The sequence below is a fragment of the Hippopotamus amphibius genome, chromosome 11 (assembly GCF_030028045.1).
Source record: "Hippopotamus amphibius kiboko isolate mHipAmp2 chromosome 11, mHipAmp2.hap2, whole genome shotgun sequence".
NCBI lineage: Eukaryota > Metazoa > Chordata > Mammalia > Artiodactyla > Hippopotamidae > Hippopotamus > Hippopotamus amphibius.
The window spans coordinates 66,827,152-66,852,627 of NC_080196.1; the positions used below are offsets into that span (position 1 = coordinate 66,827,152).

At 35.5% G+C, this 25,476-nt stretch overlaps 1 protein-coding gene across 1 annotated transcript in view; it reads right to left on the minus strand.

Annotated features, from left to right (window-relative positions):
• RNF138 (ring finger protein 138) overlaps window positions 1-25,476 on the minus strand; it is a 43,185-nt gene that overhangs the window by 13,843 nt on the left and 3,866 nt on the right. The window contains exons 2-3 of the mRNA XM_057700626.1: window positions 11,118-11,283; window positions 9,287-9,402 (exon numbers count right to left, since the gene is read on the minus strand). Of these exons, the coding sequence (XP_057556609.1) occupies window positions 9,287-9,402; window positions 11,118-11,283 (282 nt within the window). The remainder of the gene's footprint in view (window positions 1-9,286; window positions 9,403-11,117; window positions 11,284-25,476) is intronic.

Genomic DNA, 25,476 nt, shown 5'->3' on the forward strand with positions numbered 1-25,476 from the left:
TATAAGTCTACTGACATCCAGTTATTAATGTTTACAAAGAGTCAAGATAAGTAGGAAAACCCTGCAAACAGACCAAATAATTTCCAAGGAAGATAAAATAGAAATCTGTTCTGGTATCTAATGATTACATGCATCCTCCCTCTATCCTTTCTAGTAGCTAAAGAAGATATAAACATACAGTCTTATATGTTAAAAGCAGAATTTTATTGTTATGAACTAGAAATGGTGTTAGTAAAATAACTAGCACTGCTACATAATTATTTAAGAAACTACCCCATAAGCATGCAATAATTTTCTTAAACATCCACCCACATTTATTAGTTTATGGTAAATAGTTTTACCCTGACTGATCTGACTGAAACTTAGTGCTGGTTTATCCTGGATGACTCGACTGGATGTTACAGTGCTTACACAGATGGAAAGGGGGATTACGTCTGTTTTACCCAGCCCTGCATATTCAATAACATATAGACTGTGCCCAGTCATTCAAAAGGTACAATAAATGTATGCTGAATTGATGAAATGACCTAAGGGTTTATTCTGAAATTTTTTTTAACTATGTTAGTTTCTTCTTCTGAGGCAAAGCACTTCAGTATAATCTCCTTTAGTGTCAGGAATAGCTGTTTTTCTCATTAGGAACTCTTTGGTTTACAATATCATAGACACTATTAATAACATAGTGGATGTTTTCTCCTTTGTACCAACTACCTGGAAGCTGTGAAGCACAGTGTACAGAATATTACAACATATTTGGCTACCAACTGAAATCCTCTGTGCTGGGTATCTCTGCTGCCCTTCTAGACCTTCTCTCCTCCATTTTTCACCATGCTCTATGTGCTGAGAAACCAATCTGTGTCAACAGGTTCCCTTCTCTGCTTCCCAAATGGGTTCAGACCAGCAGGAGATGTGGAGGAAGAAACAACAGGAAGGTTAGGATACTTATTTCCCAGACTCCTTCCCAGCAAAGCTGCCTTGACTGATTGCATCCCTCTCCAACTGCCCTCCCACATAGCTTACTTTCTCCTATTCTGTGTCTACTTTCTCCTCTCCCCTGCTTTCAGTAGACCCAGAGTATATGACTACCACTTTTGACTTTCTACACCCCGCTTACATAGTGCACCCAATATTCTACTTCTTAAAATGAGCCCCTTCACAAAACAATAAATAAAATTTAAAAATATATACACTGCCATATATACATTAATATGCATAAAACAGATGACTAATAAGAAAAAACATCAAATTGTATACTTTAAATATACGCATTTATTGTATGTCAATTATATCTCAATAAAATTCTTTTTTAAAAGGAAAAAAAAAGTCCCTTCACTAAATTCCCCTCAAATTATCTAATTTGAGCATAATATCTGTTTTCTCCCAGGACCCTGATTATATACTCTGGCTTCTTATATTTCCTACCATTTTTTTTTTAAATCTTCTTTCCTTCCTTCAATCCCTACTAGAAATTCACACACAAACTCAATTTTTCCATTGCAATTAGAATTTTGCATAGGATATAAACATGAACAAGACTAGGAAAACCATTCTACTAGATAAAAAAGACATGCAAGTAAACAGGAAAGAGTATCTAACACTTGGTCTAAGTCTTCAAAGAGAAGGAAAAGTCCACTAGATGGCAAAGTGTGGGTTAGAGTGGTGGGGAGAGCACGGAGGTGAGGAAGTGATGACGATGATGATGATGATGATGATGATGAAACACTACTATTTAGGGAATCCCCTGGCAGTCCAGTGGTTAGGACTCTGCGCTTTCACTGCCAAGGGTGCGGGTTCAATCCCTAACATTCATCAAGTAAGGTACTACTCAATATGTTTTACTTGTATTAACCTATTTATTGACTCCCCATTCAATGAGGCATTTAATAGTATCATCACTACCCCTCCCCTTTTTAAATAGATGAGAAAACTGAGGTACAGTTTCTTACAAAAGTCACAACAATTAGTAAATGACAGAGCCTGGTACCCAGGCAGTTTGGCTCCAAGCCTTCATGTTTAACAACTAAGTTACATTGCTTCTGAAGGATGACAAGGATAAGGTGGGAATAATTCAACATGGCTAAGGCATATGATGCAATGATGGGTAGCCAAGAAAGGCAAAAGCTGAACAGAAAGGTTAATTGCCAGATCAGAAAGGGCTTTAGAATAAGGAATTTTGTCTTATTAAGCTAGTCATTGAATTAGATCATGGAACCCCTTTTAGAATCTTGACATTCTTTCTCCAGAAAAATGCACACATAGTATACACACACATACAAAAAAAACATTCTGGCAGTTTAGGTAGTTCACAGAGCCCTAATTGGCCTGTGGAACCCCAGATGAGAAACAAGCTATGGGGCCACAGGAAGTCATTGACAAGGTACAGAAAGGAAGATAAAAGGACATGGACAAAGTGGTCAGAAATGCACTTCTTTAGTATCACTTTGGCAATTATATACAGGAGATATTAAAGGAGGACCACTAACTAAAAGAATACTGAAACAGTTCAAGTGAGAGATGATGGGCACTTGAGCTAGGGAAGTGACAACCGGGACAGAAGAAAAGCACAGATGAGGAATACTGTTATTAAAAATCAATACTGGGACTTCCTAGGTGGCATAGAGGTTAAGAATCTGCCTGCCAACACAGAGGACACAGGTTCAATCCCTGCTCCAGGAAGATCTCACAGGCCGCCGAGCAACTAGGCCTGTGTGCCACAACTACTGAGCCTGTGCTCTAGAGTCCATGAACTACAACTAGTGAGCCCATGTGCCACAACTACTGAAGCCCACATACCTAGAGCCCATGCTCTGCAAGAAGAGAAGCCACCAAAATGAGGAGCCTAGTGCACCACAACGAAGAGTAGCGCTTGCTCACCGCATCTAGAGAAAGCCTGCATACAGCAACAAAGACCCAACACAGCCAATAAATTAATTAATTAAAAAATCATTCAGACTTGATGGAAAAATCAAAAGCTTTACAGACAAGCAAAAGTTAAGAGAATTCAGCACCACCAAACCAGCCTGACAACAATTGCTAAGGGAACTTTTCTAAGTAGGAAACACAAGAGAAAGAAAAGACCTACAAAAACAAACCCAAAACAATTAAGAAAATGGTAATAGGAACATACATGTCAATAATTACCTTAAATGGAAATGGATTAAATGCTCCAACCAAAAGACAGAGACTGGTTGAATAGATACAAAAACAAGACCCTTACATAAGCTGTCTACAAGAAACCCACTTCAGACCAAGGGACACATATAGACTGAAAGTAAGGGGATGGAAAAAGATATCCCATGCAAATGGAAGTCAAAAGAAAGCTGGAGTAGCAATACTCATATCAGACAAATTAGACTTGAAAGTAAAGACTATTACAAGAGGCAAGGAAGGACACTACATAATGATCAACGAATCAATCCAAGAAGATATAACAATTGTAAATAACTATGCACCCAACATAGGAGCACCTCAATACATAAGGCAAATGCTAACAGCCATAAAAGGGGAAATCGACAGTAACACAATAGTAGTAGGAGACTTTAACACCTCACTTACATAAATGGACAGATCATCCAAACAGAAAATAAATAAGGACACACAACTTTAAATGAAACATTAGACCATGTCGACTTAATTGATATTTATAGGACGTTCCATCCAAAAACTACAGAATACACTTTCTTCTCAAGTGCATATGGAACATTCTCCAGGATAGATCAGATCTTCGGTCACAAATCAAGCCTCGGTAAATTCAAAAAAATTGAAATCATTCAAGAAAATTCTCTGACCACAATGCCCTGAGACTAGATATCAATTACAGGGAAAAAACTGTAAAAAATACAACCACATGGAGGCTAAACAATTCACTATTAAACAACCAAGAAATCACTAAAGAAATCAAAAAGGATATGGAAAAATACCTAGAAACAAATAACAATAAAAACACAATGACTCAAAACCTATGGGATGCAGCAAAAGCAGTTCTAAGAGGGAAGTTTATAGCAATACAATCCTACCTCAAAAAACAAGAAAAATATCCAATAAACAACCTAACCATACACCTAGAACAATTAGAGAAAAGAAAACAAAAAAACCCCAAAGTGAGAAGAAGGAAAGAAATCATAAAGATCAGATCAGAAAAAAATGAAAAAGAAAGGAAGGAAACAATAGCAAAGATCAATGAAACTAAAAGCTGGTTCTTTGAGAAGATAAACAAAACTGATAAACCATTAGGCAGATTCATCAGGAAAAAAAGGGAGAAGATGCAAATCTACAGACTTAGAAATGAAAAAGGAGAAGTAACAACAACAGAAATACAAAAGATCATGAGAGACTACTACAAGCAGCTATATGCCAATAAATTGGATAACCTGGAAGAAATGGATAATTTCTTAGAAAAGTACAATCCTCCAAGATTGAACCAGGAAGAAATAGAACATATGAACAGACCAATCACAAGTATGGAAATTGAGATTGTGATTAAAAATCTCCCTACAAACAAAAGCCCAGGGCCAGATGGCTTCACAGGCGAATTCTATCAAAGATTTCGAGAAGAGCTAACACCTGTCTTTCTCAAACTCTTCCAAAATATAGTAGAAGGAGGAACACTCCCAAACTCATTCTACCAGGCCACCATCACCCTGATACCAAAACCAGGCAAAGATGTCACAATAAAAGAACATTATAGGCCAATATCACTGATGAATACAGATGCAAAAATCCTCAACAAGGGGCTTCCTAGGTGGTGCAGTGGTTAAGAATCTGCCTGCCAATGTAGGGGACACAGGTTCGATCCCTGCTCCAGGAAGATCCCACATGCAGTGGAGCAACTAAGCCCCTGTGCCACAACTATTGAGCCTGCGCTTTAGAGCCTGTGAGCCACAACAGTTGAGCCCATGTGCTGCAACTACTGAAGACCACGCGCCTAGAGCCTGTGCTCCGCAACAAGAGAAGCCACGGCAATGAGGAGTCTGCGCACCACAACGAAGAGTAGCCCCCACTCACCACAACTGAAGAAAGCCCACGCACAGCAAAAAAAAGACCCAACATAACCAATAAAATAGATGAATAAATAAATAAATTTATTAAAAAAAAACCTCAACAAAATACTAGCTAACAGAATCCAACAGCACATTCAAAAGATCATACACCATGATCAAGTGGGGTTTATCCCTGGCATGCAAGGATTCTTCAATATACGTAAATCAATCAGTGTGATACACCATATTAACAAATTGAAGGATAAACACCATGTGATAATCTCATCAGACGCAGAAAAAGCTTTTGACAAAATTCAACATCCATTTATGACAAAAACTCTCCAGAAAATGGGCATAGAAGGAAATTACCTCAACATAATAAAAGCCATATATGACAAACCAACAGCCAACATCATCCTAAATGATGAAAAACTGAAAGCATTCCCTCTAAGGACAGGAACAAGACAGGGGTGTCCGCTCTCACCATTATTATTCAACATAGTTTTGGAAGTTTTAGCCACAGAAATCAGAGAAGAAAATGAAATAAAAGGAATCCAAATTGGAAAAGAAGAAGTAAAACTGTCACTCTTTGCAGATGACATAATATTATACATAGAAAACCCGAAAGACTACCAGAAAACTGCTAGCACTAATTGATGAATTTAGTAAAGTAGCAGGATACAAAATTAATGCACAGAAATCTCTTGTATTCTTATACACTAACAATGAAAGAGCAGAAAGAGAAATTAAGGAAACTCTCCCAATTATCACTGCAACATAAAAGAATACAATACCTAGGCATAAACCTGCCTAAGGAGGCAAAAGACCTGTATACAGAAAACTATAAGACACTGACGAAAGAAATCAAAGACGATACAAACAGATGGAGGGACATACCATGTTCTTGGACTGGAAGAATCAATGTTGTGAAAATGACTATCCTACCCAAAGCAACTTACAGATTCAAAGCAATCCCTATCAAATTACCAATGGCATTTTTCACAGAACTAGAACAAGAAATTTTATGATTTGTATGGAAATGCAAAAGACCCCAAATAGCCAAAGCAATCTTGAGAAGGAAAGATGGAGTTGGTGGAATTAGGCTTCCTGACTTCAAACTATACTAGAAGGCCACAGTGATTAAGATAGTATGGTACTGGCACAAAAACAGAAAGGAAGATCAATGGAACAGAAAAGAGAACTTAGAGGTAAACCCAAGCACATATGGGCATCTTATCTTTGACAAAGGAGGCAAGAATATCCAATGGAAAAAAGACAGCCTCTTCAACAAGTGGTGCTGGGAAAATTGGACAGCAACATGTAAAAGAATGACATTAGAACACTTCCTAACACCATACACAAAAATAAACTCCAAATGGATTAAAGACCTACATGGAAGGCCAGACACTATAAAACTCCTAGAGGAAAACATAGGAAGAACACTCTATGATATACATCAAAGCAAGATCCTTTTTGACCCACCTCCTAGAATCATGGAAATAAAATCAAGAATAAACGAATGGGACCTCATGAAACTTAAAAGCTTTTGCACAGCGAAAGAAACCATAAAGACAAGAAGACAACCCTCAGAATGGGAGAAAATACTTGCCAATGAAGTGACAGACAAAGGATTATTCTCCAAAATATACAAGTAGCTCATGTAGCTTAATACCAAAAAAGCAAATAACCCAATCCACAAACAGGCGGAAGACCTAAATAGACATTTCTCCAAAGAAGACATACAGATGGCCAACAAACATGGAAAGATGCTCAACATCACTAATTATTAGAGAAATGCAAGTCAAAGCCACAATGAGGTATCACCTCACACCCATCAGAATGGCCATCATCAAAACATCTAGAAACAATAAATGCTGGAGAGGGTTTGGAGAAAAGGGAACTCTCCTGCACTGTTGGTGTGAATGTAAGCTAGTACAGCCACTATGGAAAACAGTTTGGAGATTCCTTAAAAAACTAAAATTGGAACTACCATATGACCCAGTAATCCCACTACTGGGCATATAGCCAGAGAAAACCATAATCCAAAAAGAAACATGTACCATAATGTTCCTTGCAGCACTATTTACAATAGCCAGCACATGGAAGTAACCCAAATGATGCCCATCAACAGATGAATGGATAAAGAAGATGTGGCACACATATACAATGGAATATTACTCAGCCATAAAAAGGAATGAAATTGAACTATATGTAATGAGGTGGATAGACCTAGAGACTGTCATACAGAGCGAAGTAAGCCAGAAAGAGAAAAACAAATACAGTATGCTAACTCATATATATGGAATCTGAAGAAATGGTACTAATGAATCCAGTGACAGGGCAAAAGTGGAGATACAGATGTAGAGAATGGACTTGAGGACACGGAGCTGGGGTGGGGGGTGAAGGGAAAGTTGGGACAAAGTGAGAGAGTAGCATAGACATATTTACACTACCAACTGTAAAACAGATAGCTAGTGGGAAGTTGCTGTATTACAAAGGGAGATCAGCTTGATGATGGGTGATGCCTTAGAGGGCTAGGATGGGAGGGAGTCACAGGAGGGAGGGGATATGGGGATATATGTATAAATACAGCTGATTCACTTTGGTGTACCTCAAAAACTGGCACAAGAGTGTAAAGCAAATATATTCCAATAAAGAGCTTAAAAAAAAAAAAAAAAGAAATCAATAGTACTCGTACCTATGACCAATTAGATCTGATGAGTAAGAGGGAAGAAGGCATGTCTCATGAGAAGATAACTGAGTCATTTAACAAGCGGTGACTGCCCAAATCATATATACTAGGAAATTCGCTAAGAGCTAGAGACACAATTGTTGAACAAGACAAACACCATCCCTGAACTTAAGAATTATCTATTGGGTTAATAACAAATTGTTGAGTAATTTCAATACAGCAGAAGTACAATAATAAAAAAAAAGCAAAAGGGATGAACCTAAGGGAATTTTTTAAAAATTACAAAACAGGAGTGACCAATTTCATCAAATGACACCAAGTCAAGTAAAACGAGAACCTAAAAGAGCAGGCAATCAAAAAATTAATAAAGATGTTTACCAGAATAGTTTCAACTAGGGAGTTGAGAAGAAGCCTTGCTACAGTATGTGTGCTTAAGAGTGGTTAAATTATTGAAAATTAGCAACATGTGAAATGAAATGCTACTAAAATAAAATCTTAAAGACTTTGTTTAACATATTGTCTCCTAGGAGCCTTTCTATAAAACTGTCAATACTGCCTTTCTTTACATAGTTGTGTATGCTTGCTACTGAGTTTTTAAAAATTAAATACTTCACTGTCTAGAGATACATGCATGGGTGATAATACTATAAAAAAAGCAAAAGAATGAATAACCCAAAAAAGAGGATAGTGGTTACCTCTGGGGCTATGGGGTTCAAATGGGCATGGGCCCACAAGCAGATTCCAAGGTCCTGAAAAATGTCATAATTTTTGACCTGGGTGGGTAACTAGGTATTCATTTTGTCACTATTTTTTAAACCACACATGTGCATTTGGCCATTCTTATGCATAAAATACATTTCATAAAAATGTTTAATATATATAAAGCTGAGATAAGAGGCAAATCAAGCAAAAACCTAACTTTGAAAGAACTGAAACTAAAATAGAACTACAAATTTAACTGCACCAAGTCTCACTTTTACATGATATTTTATCAAAATAAAAATTTCAGGGATTTCTTTGGTGGTGCAGTGGTTAAGAATCTGCATGCCAATTCAGGGGACAAAGGTTTGATCCCTGGTCCAGCAAGATCCCACATGCTGCGGAGCAACTAAGTCCATGCACCACAACTACTGAGCCCACGCATGGCAACTACTGAAGCCCACAAACTCTGGGGTCCACGTGCCACGATGACTGGAGCCAGTGCTCCAAAACGAGAAGCCACCATAATGAGAAGCCTTTGCACCACAACGAAGACCCAATGAAGCCAAAAAAATTAATAAATAAATAAATTCTAGTTTGCAAATACATTACTGAGAGGGATTTTTCTCTGGTTTTCAAGTAATTTCAGTTGCAAAAGAAAACACCTTCAATTCACAAATCTATTTTTTATTCAGACGTAAATTTTCTTAGAATTATTTTTATATAACATAAGCTTAAGTCTAGCATAAAGTCAATCTCCCAGACGCAATTTTACATGCGTCAAACTTATGAAGACAAAAGCAATTTACTTTAAAAACACAAACGCACACAAACAAATCAGAAAACACCTTATATAGTCTCCCCGAAGTTTACATTTTTAGCTATAAAAATAAAAACTATAAGAATAAACGTTGCTTACCTGTTCCCTACTGAATCTTGAGAGATCTGAAAGTTTGGAATAATAGAAGAAACACCATATTCATCTTGATACTTCTTACAAGATTTGTAATGATGTCTCATGCGATAGAATTTAATCTGAAAATTATTGATTAAAATGTAATCACTTTCAAAAGAACAAATATTACATGATTCCATTTATATGAGGCAGAAGAGAATTCATAAAGTAGAATATAGGTTACTAGAGGGGACAGGGAGTGGGGAACAGCAAGTTACAATTTAACAGATACAGAGTTTCTGTTTGTGATGAAAAAATTCTGGAAGTGGACAGTAGTGACTGTTATACAATGTACTTAATGAATATACTTAATGCCACTGTACTGTACACCTACTGCACTCTGTTCATTTGATGCCTCATACAGATTGTGTGTATATGTGTGTGTGTAAATATATGATATATATATATCATATACATATGTTTTCTTACCAAATGGAAATATATATATGTATATTTACTGTATAAAAAAATAAAATTTACCATCATCTTTCACTTATAAAAAAATAAAACTTTAAAAAAAGGTATGCTTTACTTTATGTATATTTTACCATAATAAAAATAAATTAAAAAAATTTTTAATGTAACGTGACTTTTAATTTAAAAAGAAACTCATAAGACTTGAGCTATTGCCAATAAGAGGGAAAAAAACAAGACAAAAATAGATAATTAAACATTCCATTTAAACAAAAGTGTTTTTTTTTTTAAGTAAATGTTTAATTCTTAAATAGGAGCTGAAAATAAGCAGTAAGTTTCTGTCCATTAGATGCAGAGACAATGGAGATGAGTCCAACTGTCCATAAACTCATTGTAAAAATTAACAAGTAGTATTACACTTGAAAAAAAATACTATTAATAGAAAAAAATATATTATAAATATTAAGAGGTTGCCTCATGGCAGTGGGCATCTTTTTATTTCTTTAACTACTGCAACCTGGCAGAGTTAGAAAGTGCTTTAAAAAACTAAGTTCCCAAGTTAACTCTTGGAACACTTTTCAGTTTCTCTCTGAGGAGCAGAGCCAGAAACCTCTCAAATGTATTTTCCAGCTTCACTTCATTGCCCTGTCAGTTAACATCTCCCTCAAAGAGATGAAAAAGCAGATATGTCTTGTGTGAATGCATGAAATAGCAACTGGTTTTGCTCACTGACTTTATTAGCTGTTTGAAAAAGTGGCTGTGATAAATCCATAAATAAATGAATATACTCAAAGCCTAACCACCTCGCACCATTTCACTCCCTCTCCAAATGATAAAATCAAATCCAGATAGGAGAATTAATGTCAGTGATCTGCCAATACCTGATTTTTCCCACCTGTTCCTTAAGAAAGCAAAGTCAAATATTTTGTAATTTCTTAGGTAAACACATAAATACCCAAGTACAGTGGGCAGCTAGAAAGTTCCCCTTGACTACATAAATCCATTTGGCCCATTTCTACATGCAAAATTGCAATAATAATGCTACCACCACAGAAACTATTTAAGGGCTGAATTTGTACCAGCATAGGGTTATGAGTTGAATGCCAGTTTGTTCATTCAGTTCACTTAGAAGGTAATCAATAAGGGATTATTTTGAAAAAAATGCCATGCTGAAAATTTTGGCAAATACAGAAACTATCACTCAGTCTCTGTTTTCAGTAAGTTCATAATCTAGTAAGATCTATAGCCATAGCTCTTCTGGCCTTTTCTACCAATTCCCAACCTAAATAATTTCTCTTCAAAACAGTACGCAACAAGACAATTCAAACAGAAATTTCAAAGTAGAAACGTAACTTTCAAAGAAGAACTATATCACATTTACCTGTTTTGCACAGCATCTGCAGCTACCAGAAAACTTCCTCATGATGTTTTCAAGGTCTAAGGCCCGTTCAGGACAGGCTCTCTCTCTTCTGGTCACATTTCCACGACAGAGGGGACAATGTATTCCGCTTTCTCTCATTGCAGTCAGGAAACATTTTCTACAGAAACTAAACCAAACATTTGTGACATGTTAACTACAGAAAAAAGTACTCTTTTCATTTTGATGATTAAATATAGCAGTTATGGATACATAATCATGCTAGGCTATCTGTATGTACATAAATCTAGAATTTTCTAAACTGTATATGAATTTCTCAGTTATAAGACTAATGTCTGGACTAGATGGGAATGTAAAAGAAACTACACTCAAATCTGCTTTTACAACCTTTAATACAGGAAAAATAAACATTGTGTAATATTATCAGAGGAAGCATGGTACAAAGGAATGACGGGATATTATCCTGTGTTGTTTAGCAGCTGTGTGATTTTTAGGCAACACACTTAACCACAATGGATCTCCATCTCCTCCCCATACAAAATGAGAGACAATGGACCACATATCAGCTTTGACCTCAAACTCATGTACTTCAAGATGTTGTTCTACAAGATATGACTAGGTCTCCCAAAGAAACTGATTTCAAGATCTGGAAAGGAAGAAAGGAAGGAAGGGAGGGAGGGAGGGAGGGAGGGAGGGAGGAAGGAAGGAAGGAAGGAAGGAAGGAAGGAGGAAAGAAGGAAGGAAGGAAGGAAGGAAGGAAGGAAGGAAGGAAGGAAGGAAGGAAGGAAAGAAGGAAATTAAGAAAGAAAGAAATTAAAAATTAAAAAGTGTAAAGCAATTATACTCCAGTAAAGATCTGAATGAATGAATAATAAAATAAAATAAGATAAAATAAATAAAATAAACTGATTTCAGAAATTCAGGATTATTCAAAGTTATTAAGGCTTCTCTGCTAAGGAAACCAAGTGTTGCCCAAACTTCTGTGGTCAGGATATATGAAACTTCCCACAACAGTGTGCAATGGAACATAATCTGAAAAACACTTAAGAATCCTTCCAGCTCTAAACAACTATAACCAACATTCTAACTGCAACCAAATTCACCAAAATCTTCTCCCCTAACCCAAACAAATACCAAGCTTGATCATCTTGCTTTTAGAAAAGCCAGATAAAAATCAGTCATCTGTACCTAGGATCTAGAATAAGTATACATTTAATCCAAACCCCTATAAATATACTAATCTTCCACATCTATACTAACAAAAGTTGAGAGATAATAATGTGATAACAGATCACACTCAGTTTCCTAACCACGTAGCATTGAACACTTCTTTAAAATCAGTTTCCTCACACATAAGTATCTACACTTGATAGGATTGTTCAGAGGATTAAGATATGTAATGTAGTAAAATGCTTATTACAGTATTTTTGACAGTCAGGAAAGTGCTTAATAAACAGTAGCTAATATCACTAAGGTAGAATTAGAAGTGATCACCAATACATTAAAACATTAAAAATACTCATTATAACCAAGAGTCAAAGAAATGCAAAGTAAGCAAGACCGAGATACTTTTATTCAATTGTCAAAAAATTAGTTTAAAAAAAAATAATATCCAGTGTTAAAGGAGACATAAAGAAATAAGTGCTCTACATTTCTGAATAGCAATTTGTCAATACTTAACAAAATCCTTAGTGAGGGTGTCCCAAAACTCTGAATGCCACTTTGAGCTTTAATAACTTCAGAAGAATAATTACTACAAAGTTACAAAAACCATCATTTTTAAGTTTATTTAAATTAAAAACTGAAATTTTGTTTATATGTTTTGTAAATTTTTAGTAATACATTTTTAATTTAAATTCTTTGTTCCAGTCAATGTTTGCATTCTTTAATCAGAGGACTATAAAAAAGAAAAAAAAAAGAGTCAGACAAAAAACCCTTCACAAGACTAACTGGAACAATAGTCTAGATCATGATACAGTCTACATTAAGGCAAGGGTAGAAAAGAGGGACAGGGGATCTCTATTTTAGAGACATAGTTCTCAATGTCTATGATCGTGTATGAAGGGAACATCCTAAGCTAAAATATAATTTTTTGACAATTACTTGTGGGAGAATGAGAAAGAAAAGCATTTCTAATTTAGAAGACTGGGTAAAAGGTGACTGTATTAACCAAGTTAAGAAACACTGGAAGAGAACAGTGAGTAAAAGGTGACTGTAATGACCAAGTTGAGAAATACTGGAAGTTGGTTTGACAAAAAAGTTCAAGTTTGAAGTACCTACAAAAACCTCAATGGGTGTTACCCAGTAAACAAGTGGAAAGATGGATCTGAAAACTGGGGGGAAAATATGGAAAACAGATAAGGTGAGAAGAGCACTAAAGAAACAATCGAGAGAGATATAAACATTTAAAGAAAGGTTCAGAGAAACAGAACCAAGAGTAAGTAAACTACAAAAAAGAAATAATTAGTAATTAAAGAGATAAAAAATTGAAACTGTCAACAAAGTTCATGCCAACAGAATTCATCACAAAGGGATAACCATGCATAAAACTGGTGCAGCTAAAGGAAGCAGGTTAGTAACTATCAGCAGGTAAAGTAGTCAATACATTAACTTAACGATTACAAATAAAATATAAACATAGAATATTAAAAGATTTTTTGAAACTCGGATGTACAAAACAAAAGCTGTATTTAGGGGGAGTGGATAAAATAAAGCAAAATTTCAAAGCCCGCTTACTCAACACCTAAAATAGTATGTGATAACACTACATACCCACCAGGATGAAAAAAGGTGGAAAATACCAAGTGCTGAGGAGGATGTGAAACCAACCTAAACTTGCATTCAATGCTATAAAAGTGTAAACTGATACAACCATTTTGAAAATTAATACAACCATTTGGGACTTCTGCTGGCGCTGTGGTTAAGAATCCACCTGCCAACGCAGGGGACACAGGTTCGATCCCTGGGCCGGGAAGATATGCCACAGAGCAACTAAGCCCATGCACCACAAGTAATGAGCCTGTGCTCTAGAGCCTGAGAGCTACAACTACTGAGCCTGCGTGCCACAATTACTGAAGCCCTCGAGCCTAAAGCCTGTGCTTCACGACAAGAGAAGCCACTGTAATGAGAAGCATACACACCACGAAGAGTAGCCCCTGCTTGCGACAACTAGAGAAAGCCCACACAGCTACGAAGATCCAATGCAGCCAATAAATTAATTAATTTTTTAAAAAAGAAAGAAAATTAATACAACCATTTGGCAGTATCTAATAAGCCCAGTAATTCCACTCTAAAGTATATACCCAACTGACTTGCATATATGATCAGAAAAAATTTCCTAGAAAGTTCATTGTCACACTATTTGTAATGGCCAAAAGCGAAAACCATACAGATGTCCATCAACAGAATAATGCATAAACAATTACAGCATATTCACAAAATGAAAACTATAGTATCCTGCAATGAGGATGAATTTGGATGAATAATGTTGAGCTTTGGAAGCCAGATACAAAAAACTACAAACTGCATGATCCTACTTTTATAAAGATCAAAGAGCAGGTAAAACTGTATTGTTCAAAGTCAAAATAGTGGTGTCCTGGAAGAAGTGGGATACACTCCTCACAGAAGGGAAGAGCTTCTGAAATGCTGGTGATGCAGTTCTGGAGTTCTGTTGCTCGATATGGGTGTTGAATACACATATGTGCTCAGTTTGAAAAAAATTCACTGAGCTGGACATTTATGATAGGGCACTTTTCTGTTATGAATACTACACTTCAATTTTTTCAATTAGGATAAAAACAAGGGTAAATATGTTTAAACTGTCATAAAAATAGCTAAATTAATCTTCTTACTGGGCATAAAATAAAATAATTTTTAAAAAAAGATCACTAGAAAATTTCCAGAGCTAAAAAATACATCTGCAAAGTAGACAACCAAATGACCAGTACAATGAATTTCTGAAAGACCTTCATCCAGCTAGATCACTAGAAAACCTTAAATAATGATTTTTTTCAACTTCTAGTAGCTTCAAAAGAAAGAATAAAAAACAGATCAGTTACTAAGGAAACAGAATCAGATTAGCATCAAACTCATCAGCAATAACAAACAGATGACAAAACAATAGAACAATGTGTTCAAAGTTCTGAGGGAAGTTCTGATTTATAACCTAGAATTTCATCGTCCGGATACTAAACCATTTGCTTTATGAACCCTAGGTATTTCTGACAATGCAATAAATGCAATACTGAGAAATGATGCATTCTGCAAAATTGCACACTAAAACTTACAGGGCTTGAGGGAAAATGGTTCGGCTAGACTAACCCGTACAACACTGTGACCAGAGGACTAACAAAAACCCAAACAATCCTAATAAAAATAGTAACACATTTTAAAAGACATTTAAGTTCTTAATAAACACTTTAAAGTTTAAAAAAAAAGAGGTGAGGGGTTAGAAAGGAGTGGTTAAAGCTGATAAATTCCAAGAGAGATCTCATGGCCAAACTGAACCAAGAAAAAAATGTATGTTGCACATTTCGTATAGTAGTGTACAATTCTATGGCTAGTTATATTCAGCTGAGTTTTAGCACAGTTTGCTTCAGTTAATGTAACCATCTGCTATGGGCTCAAAACATCAATGGAAAAACCATATAAACCAACTCATTCTGATATATGATATAATCTTATATAAAAACAGAATGTATCATTGTTGAGTCTATCACTTGTCTTTAACCTTGTTTGTGGGCTTTTGATATGGAAATTTTTTTAATTTTTAATATAGTCTAAATTCATTACCTTTTCCTAAAATTAAGGTTTGCGCTTTTATAGTCTTAAGCCTTCCCCTTCTCAAGATCAGGGATATTTCCCTACATTTCCTTCTAAGATGTTTAAGTTTTGCTCATGACATTTAAGGTTTTAATTCACCTGAAAAATATGTTTGTGCATAGTATACAACAGGGATTTCATATGCAGAGCCATTATCCAAATACCATTCTACTGAATAAGCCATCTTTTCCCCCACTGATTTGCCATATCATAGCTATCAAAGATGAAAGTTCTAATATACGTGCCAAACTATTTCTGGGCTCTCTAGTAAGTGTTCTACTGATCATTTATCTACTGCTGAATTAATACCACACCACTGCAATTACTGTAACTTCATAATATGATGTCATGGTATCTGGCAGGGTTGGTTCTATCTCTATGTTCTGCTTTTTCCAAATTATCTCAGTTATTCATGGTCATAAACCACATCATTACAACTTTTTAATCAGTTTTTCAAGTTTTACCAAAACAGTAACATTGAGGTTTTATTGGAATTGCATTAGCTTTTTAAGAATCATCTGAGGGTGAACTGGCATCTTAATTTTATTGAATCATTCTACCCATAAACATGTCATGTCTCTCCACCTATTCAGATTTCTTATGCTTTTCAATAGTTTTTCAACTTTCCCCACAAAAGTCTTGACATTTTTACTAGGCTGTAATAAATATTCTAATTATTTATAAACTGTTTATAGTTTTTGTTGAATTATAGTTTTCTCCTATTAATTTTTTTACCTGATTACCATTGGTATAAAAAAATGTTATTGAATTTTGTTTGCTGTTCTTGTATCCAGAAACCTTTCTGTACTTTCTTATCAGTTCTAATCATTTGTCAGTTGTTTCTCTTAGGTTTTACATGTAGTTTTATCATCTACAAATTATGACAATTTTATCACTTCTGTTTCCATCTTTGTATATCTTATTTCTTCTTTACTCATTGAACCGCCTAAAGCCTGAAATACAATGTCAAATGGTAGGAGTGATACAAATATCCTTGTCTAGTTCTGGACTAGAAAAGTACATAGGGTCCACTATTCAGTACATTTGCTATAGATTTTAGGGAAGCTCCTTAATTAGAATAAAAGAAAGTTCTATTCTATTCCTAATTTGCTATGATATTTTATAATGAAATGTTGAATTCTATCAGCATCTACTGAAATGACCATATGCTTTCAACAAACAAATTCTTTTCCTAATTGAAGGTCTTCTTCATTATGTGATCTTCAGTGAAAATTAGTTAATTTGAAAGGATTAAAAATTGTGGGACTTCCCTGGTGGCACAGTGGTTAAGAATCTGCCTGCCAATGCAGGGGACAGGGGTTCAATCCCTGGTCCAGGAAGATCCCAAATGCCTCAGTGCAACTAAGCCCATGTGCCACAACTACTGAGCCTGCACTCTAGAGCCCTCGGGCCACAACTAATGAAGCCCAGGAGCCTAGAGCCCATGCTCTGCAACAAGAGAAGCCACCACAATGAGAAGCCTTTGCACCGCAACAAGACTAGCCCCCACTCACCACAACTACAGAAAGCCCACACACAACAATGAAGATCCAATGCAGCCAAAAATAAATAAATAAATAAACACAAAGAAAAATTGTGGGTCTGTTAATTCCTCCCAACAATTCTGTCAGTTTCCATCTAAAGTTATGTTGGTAACTGCAAAAAAGTTCATGATTATTCCTTTTATCCACATGAAATGACTTTCTTTCTTGTAATGCTATCTGAATTAAATTGCCCAATATTAATATTTCCATGCCAGCTTTCTTTTAGCTGACAGAGAAATATAAAGACTCAGAAAAGCTCTCTGAAAGACTCAGTTCTGCTGTAAAATGACACACAGATTCCTAGAAATCACTTCACTATACAAAATCATCCAACAAAACCCACAGAGCTTATGGGAAAAACAGGGTTGGGCACAACACTCAAATGAACACATCCAAAAGAATACTCTATATAGGTTACAGACACATTCACATTTAAAAGTTTTAACTTAGCCTAAAAAAAATACACACTACTCATCACAATAACTGTTAAAGAATATTTTAGCTTTATTCTAGTTTTATATTCCCTAAGGGAAATACTGGAAGCAAATATGAATACAATTTATATGTATACTATGCTATCATTTGTGTAAAAAGAGGGAGGGGAAAGAACATATGTTCATATCTGCTTATGTATACACAAAATGTCTGAAAGGACACCAAAGAAATCAATAGCGATATACACCAGGGAATTGTGGGCCAGAGAAGGCAAGGAGTGACAGCAGGAATAAGGAAATTTGAGGGAGTTCTCTGGTGGCCTAGTGGTTAGGATTCCAGGCTTTCACTACTGTGGCCTGCGTTCAATCCCTGGCTGGGGAACTGATATCCTGAAAACTGTGTGGCACGGCCAAAAAAAAATCCTAAATCAAATCTTACTAAGCACAACTGTCCTTTATTTTATTTTTTTAAACAACAAATGGTAGTAATTTATTTTTTGTTGTTGTTTATTTTTAATTAACTTATTTATTTATTGGCTGCGTTGGGTCTTCGTCGCTGCACACAGGCTTTCTCTAGCTGTGGTGAGCAGGAGCTACTCGTCATTGTGGTGCATGGGACTCCTCGTTTCGGTGGCTTCTCTTATTGTGGAGCACAGGCTCTACGCACTCGGACTTCAGTAGTTGTGGCACACAGGCTCTAGAGCGCAGGCTCAGGAACTGTGAAACACAGAATTAGTTGCTTCATGGCATGCGGGATCTTTCTGGAGCAGGGATCGAACCCGTGTCCCCTGCACTGGCAGGTGGATTCTTAACCACTGCTCCATCAGGGAAGTCCCACAACTGTCCTTTAAATAGATACTAAAACTACTTCTTGAAGATTGGCAAAAACATATCTTAGAAAGCAAAAATGATTTACAAAGGTGCAAAAGCAATTTAATGGAGAAAAGATAGACTTTTTAATAAATGATGTTGGAGCAACTGGAAACCTATAGGCCAAAAAACTGAATCCCATTCAAGTCTGCCCCTTTATATAAAAATTAACTCAAAACAGATCACAGATTGTAGTAAACTGGGTAATGGCCATCCAAAGATATATTCACTTCCTAATTCCCAGAACAAGTTAATATCACCTTATATGGTAACAGATCTGATTATTGTTAAAGATCCGGGGATGAGGAAATTAGCGGGGATTATCCAGGTGAGTCCTAAATGTCACCACAAGTGTCTTTATAAGAGAAGCAAAGGAAGATCTGACACAAACATAAAAGAGAGCCATATTGAGATGGAGGCAAAGACTGGAGTGATGTGACCCCCAGCTCCTCAAGTCCATGCCAACACCTTGATTTTGGCCCACTGAAATTGATTTAGAACTTCTAGCTTCCAGAACTGTGAAAAAATTTATTTATGTTGTTTTAAGCCACAAAATTCGTGGGAATTTGTTACAGCAGCCCTAAAAAACCAATACAGAGCTCAATGTAAAACGTTAAACCATAAAACTTTTAGAAAAAAATAGAAAATATTCACAATACAGAGTTACACAGAGTTCCTAGACTTAACATTAAAAACACATTCCATAAAAGGAAAAAATGATAAAGTGGACTTCACAAAAATTTAAAATGTTTGCTGTGCATTTAACATTTGTCTTTTAAAATGTTAAAAAAAGACAGGACTTCCCTGGTGGCACAGTGGTTAAGAATCCACCTGCCAATGCAGGGGACACGGGTTCAATCCCTGGTCCAGGAAGATCTCACATGCCTTGGAGCAACTAAACCCATGTGCCATAACTATTGAGCCCACATGCCACCACTACTGAAGCCAGCGTGCCTAGAGCCTGTGCTCTGCAATAAGAGAAGCCACCACAATGGGAAGCCCATGCACCGCAACAAAGAGTAGCCCCTGCTCACCACAACTAAAGAAAGCCCGCATGAAGCAACAAAGACCCAATGAAGCCAAAAATAAAAACTAATTTATAAATTGAAAAAAAAAATACAAAACGCAAAAACCATTCAAAGACTGGAAAAAAATATTTGTAAACCATGTATCTAACAAAGTAGTATCTAAAATACATAAATAAGTCTCAAAGCTCAAAAGTCAAAAAACGAATGATCCAATTAAAACATAGGCAAAAGACATTGAAGAGACATGATTTTTACCTAAGAAGACATACAAATAGTAAACACATGAGAAGATGTCCAACATCATTAGCCATTAGTAAAATACAAATTAAAATCATGAGGTATCACTATACACATTTAAATGGCTTAAATTTTAAAACAATGACAACATGAAATGCGGGTGAAGATGCAAAGAAACTGGATCACTCATACATTGCTGGTGGAAATATAAAATGGTACAAGAACTGTGGAAAACAGTTTGGCATTTTTTTAAAAGACAAAATATGCAACCACCATATACCCCAATAATTGCATTCTTGTGGATTTATCCTAGAGGAATGAAGGCTTATGTTCACACAAAAACCTGTATACAAGAACCTGAATATTTATACAGCAGCTCTATTTGTAATGTCAAAAACTGGCCATGCCAGACTTCCTTCAGTGGATGAATGTTTAACCATATTGTGGTACATCCATATCACATATGGATACAAACTCACCAAAAGGAACTAATGATAACACAGCAACCTGAATCTCCAGAGAACTGTACTGTGTGAAAAAAGAAATTCCAAAAAGTTACATGTTGTTTGATTCCATTTATATAACATTATACAACATTCTTTTTTTGTTAACAGCTCTATTGAGATATAATTCACACACCATACCCCATTCATCCATTTAAAGTGTAACATTTCAGTGGGGTTTTTTTTTTTTCACTGTATTTACAGAGTTGTGCAATATTTAAGATTCTTGAAATGACAAAATCATAGAAATAGAAAACATGAGAATATTAGTGCTTGGCAGCAGTTAAGGAGGGACAGGGTAAGATCAAGAGGAAAGTGGGTGTGGCCATAAAAGAGCTATGTGAAGAATCTTTGTGGTGATGGAAATGTTCTTTATCTTTACTCTATCGATGTAGATATCCTGGCTTTATTTACAAGACATTACCATTAGCAGAAATTGGGTCGGGGTACACAATTTTTTCTGTATTATTTCTTACAACTACATGTGAATCTACAATGGTATCAAAATAAATAGTTTAACTTATCCATATATTACAATGCATATTCACTCAATAAATATGTACTAAGTACTTACTACATAACAGAACTAGGGATATATCAGGGAACAAAAGTGATGAAAACCCCTACCCTGATGTGACATAGCATTGTGTGCACGCAGGTTCTTGTGGCAAGTTTGTGTGCATATACTATATCCAAAAACATTTACGAAGGCATATTATACTATGCTAAAAATAGCAAAAGTAATTAACAAAAGTGAAGAATCCCCAAAGAATCAAATTACTTTAAGAGTTCAAATATACTGAAAAGACTTTGAAAACAATGGAAAAGGAATGCCCTCTAAGAAATACTGAGGTCAACTAAATAAGATAGGCAAATTAATAAAGATTCAAAAGCACACATCACATATCTCAGTAGATTCCAGGTAAATCCAGAAATGGACAATTTTTTTTAAAAGATTCAAGAAATAGAAAAACTGGAATAGCATTATAACTTTAAAGAGAATCAAGTATCTCAAATCTGAATGTATAAGATATAATATACCAAAAGCAAAGCAACTGAGAGAAAAATAATGTAAAGTAATAAATTACAATAGATGATTATTAAATCATAGTCATAGAAATGATCACAAATGTACCTTAAGCACACTCTGAACAGTAAAATTAAAAATCAGTATATGAAAATATGGAAAAATACACACAGCCTCGATAGCAATTAAAGAAACAAACTTTAAAGTGAGCTTCAGACACCATTATGAACCATATTAAACTAACAAAATATTGCTTAAAAAAAAAACTGGCAAAGATGATGCAACATAGACATACTTTAATGTATTAATAGCATTGTGTAACTTAGCCCAATTTTGTGGAAAGCAACATGACATCCATACAAAGAGCAGTAACTATTTACTGAACACTTAATATGCGCTAGGCAGGGTTCCAGAAACATTACATACATTATCTTGAATTCTTAAGAATAAATAAATGTTTTAAAAGTTCCTTCATTTTACAGACAAGGAAACTAAGACTTTAAAAATAAATAAACCTATGAGAGACTGAAAGCAAGATGCTTCTTCATTGAAAAACAAGGCCCTGCATGTTCCCTCTACCTCAGGGTCTTTGCCCAGAATGTTCCCTCACCCCAAAATACTCTATTACACAAACACAACCCTCCACAAATTAACACCTACACATCACTTAAATCTCAGCAATAATTTCACTTCCTCAAGAAAGGTCTTTACTTACTCATCCACCCACCAACCCACCTAGATCTGATCCCCTTTTTACACTCTCTCTCTCTTTAAACCTATGAATTTGTAACCACACATTTATGAATGTTTATCTGAATTAAAATGTGTCTCACCAATGCCAGTTCTGAGGGCAGGGATCCTATCTAACTGTATACCACTGTATGCCCAGCACTGTAACACAGAGCTGGGCACCTAGTAGGCATTCATTAATATTTGTTAAAGCAATGAATGCTAATTTACCTTAATCTAGTCCAAAAATTTACTTAATCCAAGATATAATCCACAGTCCTCAAATCAAAAAACCATGAGCATCTTCCATGTACAAAACACTTCAACAGAGCTATAATCATCCTTGTGTGACACAGCAGACAAATTCCCTTGTATTTACCCTCTGACCCAGAAATTCCACTTGTGAAAATTTATCTTACAGGAAAAACTCTCACATGTGAAATGGTATTCATACAAGCTTAATCATTGTGGCATTATTTGTAACAGCAAAAAACTGGAAACAACCTAACTGTCCACGGATAAGAGACTGGATAAATTAATAATGATATATAAAACAATGGAATACTAGAACACTAAATATGTCCCATGGGGTCAGGAATTTTTGTCTGTTTTTTTTGAAAACTACATTAGTATTGTTGGCACACAATGGAGACTCAGTGTTGGCTGACTGAATGAATGAAAACTCTACAAACAAACGAAAAAAAAAAAGAGAGAAAAAAGGCCCTTTACATACTGATATAGAATGACCTCCAATACAGTAAAATGAAAATAGCAAGGTAGAAAAGAATGTATATATTACGCTGTTCTCTGGAAGAACATATAAGGTAACAGTGATTGTGGGAGACAGTCATATTACTTCCTTTTGTATCTTTAAAATTGTGAATTACAATATTCTCCATTCACAATAATACCTTTGATATAAAATATCTGGACCAAAAAACTTGAAATAGATTCCTTCTGTTTAAAATAATAATCTAGCTTTTTGTGTTAGATGCTGTAGTTATTAAAGATAATTTTATATCTTTATGGGTTTTGAAAACTGTAAAACACACATACAAGATTATTATTATCATTCACAAACATTACCTCATTTGGCCCTTGTAACAATCCTGTTAAACAGGCTGTTTTATGGAGAAGAAAACGGACTGAAAGGAGTTAAATGACTTGACCAAGTGATACAGCTAGTAAGCTGTGGTCTCCCAACACAAGTCCATTCATACATTTATTCAATACCAAATGCATACAGTAGGCTCAGGTAAGTAAAAGTAGACCTGGGTTGCTGCCTTTTAAGAGCTTACACTCTAGGGACTTCCCTGATGGTCCAGTGGTTAGGAGTTCACTTTCCAATGCAGGGGACTTGGTTTCAATCCCTGGTTGGGGAACTAAGATGCTGCAGGGCAACTAAGCCTGTGCACCACAACTACTGAGCTCATGCACCAGAACTAAAGAGAAGCCCACACGCCACAAGGAAGAGCCTGCGTGCCGCAACAAAAGATCCCGTGTGCCACAGCTAGGACCTAATGCAGCCAAAAATAAATAGGTAAATAAATATTTTTTAAAATTGTTAAAAAGAACTTACAATCTAACTGGTAAGAATTACATCAGTCAAATCAACTGATTCCAAAAATATTATGACTATAAACTGTGGTAAGAGGTATAAACAAAGTTATTCAGGTCTTTTTATCTCCATTCTACTGTTCCTTCCTCTGTACCATCAACTACGTTTCTTCAGATATAAAACTGCTTATTCCTCATCTCCCTTTTGCTAGACTATCTGAATTTGCTAGACAGAGCTTATTTCAAAACAAAATAGAAAGCAGAGGAAAAAAGGTGCAAATCAAGATTACTAAAACTATTTCGATGTATCAAAGGAGGCTGCATCTTTAGGATAGTGAAACAACTTAAAAGGTTATCTTTAAGTTTCTCCCAACTTCATTTTTTTTAATATTTATTTATTTGGCTGTGCCGGGTCTTTGTTGCGGCAGGTGGACTCCTTAGTTGTGGCATGAGAACTCTGAGTTGCAGCATGCATGTGGGATGGAAGCCAGGCCCCCTGCATTGGGAGTTGGAGTTTTAACCACTGGACCACCAGAGGAGTCCCCTTCCCAACTAGCAAATGCCACATTAATTTTTCTTATCTGTAATCCAAACAGGCTGATCAACAGACATTGGGAGAAAAAAGCAACTTTACCATCCACCAAGCTCCTGCTTTTAGTATTAATTAATTTAAATCTGGTACCTTTTACCTTTCTAGTCTATAAACAGTCATTTCCCAAAATAACTTAAACTTTTTAAAAAATCAGATATTTTAAGTTAGTCTTCGAGTCTTAAAATCAAGTCAATCTTCTGTTACACAATTAAAGAGCACAGTTTTTTTTTAAATTATACCACTTTACAAATAACTATTTTTCTAGAGGATTTAGATAATGTCTTAAAAATCTTAAGAAAAACAGATTGCCTAGAGCAGCATTTATTAAAGTCAGCAAGAACCCATATGAGCCTGGCTTTCAGAATTATAACAAGTACATAGGAAAGAAGATATTTTGAAAATACGTATTTAGAGCATGACTGCCCAAACAGTATACCATTAAAGCTGTTCAAATTATAAGAAATATTAAGTGAAAATTCAGGGACTAGACAATCCAAAGCAGGTCAGTAAAGAATCATACAAATCTGTGCTTAATGAGAAGCGGAAGCTGATCTGTATTAGTTCATTTTAAAAGATGCTTCCTGGGACTTCCCTGGTGGTCCAGCGGTTAAGACTGCATTCCCAATGCAGGGAGCACGGAACTAAGATCCCACATGCTGCCTGGCATGGCCAAAAAAATAAAATAAAAATAAAAAATAAAAGATGCATACTTACATATATGCCCTGAAGCAAACAGATTAGATTTCCATTTTTAAGACTCTGCCAAGGCATCAACTTGTTATTATACATAATTTTCATTGTGATAGAGCTTACTTCTAAGAGTGCACAGAGTTATTTCCTTAGCCATTCAAAATAAAGGAGAGTTTTAATTCAAAGAGTCTTTGAAGATTACAAAGGAGAAAAACAAGAGATAAATACCTTATCAGTCTGTACCTTCTGAAACATTACCTGCTCAATTTTAATATCCTTAATTCATATTTACGTGTTTTTCAAAACATCTGGCCACTCTAAGACATCTGA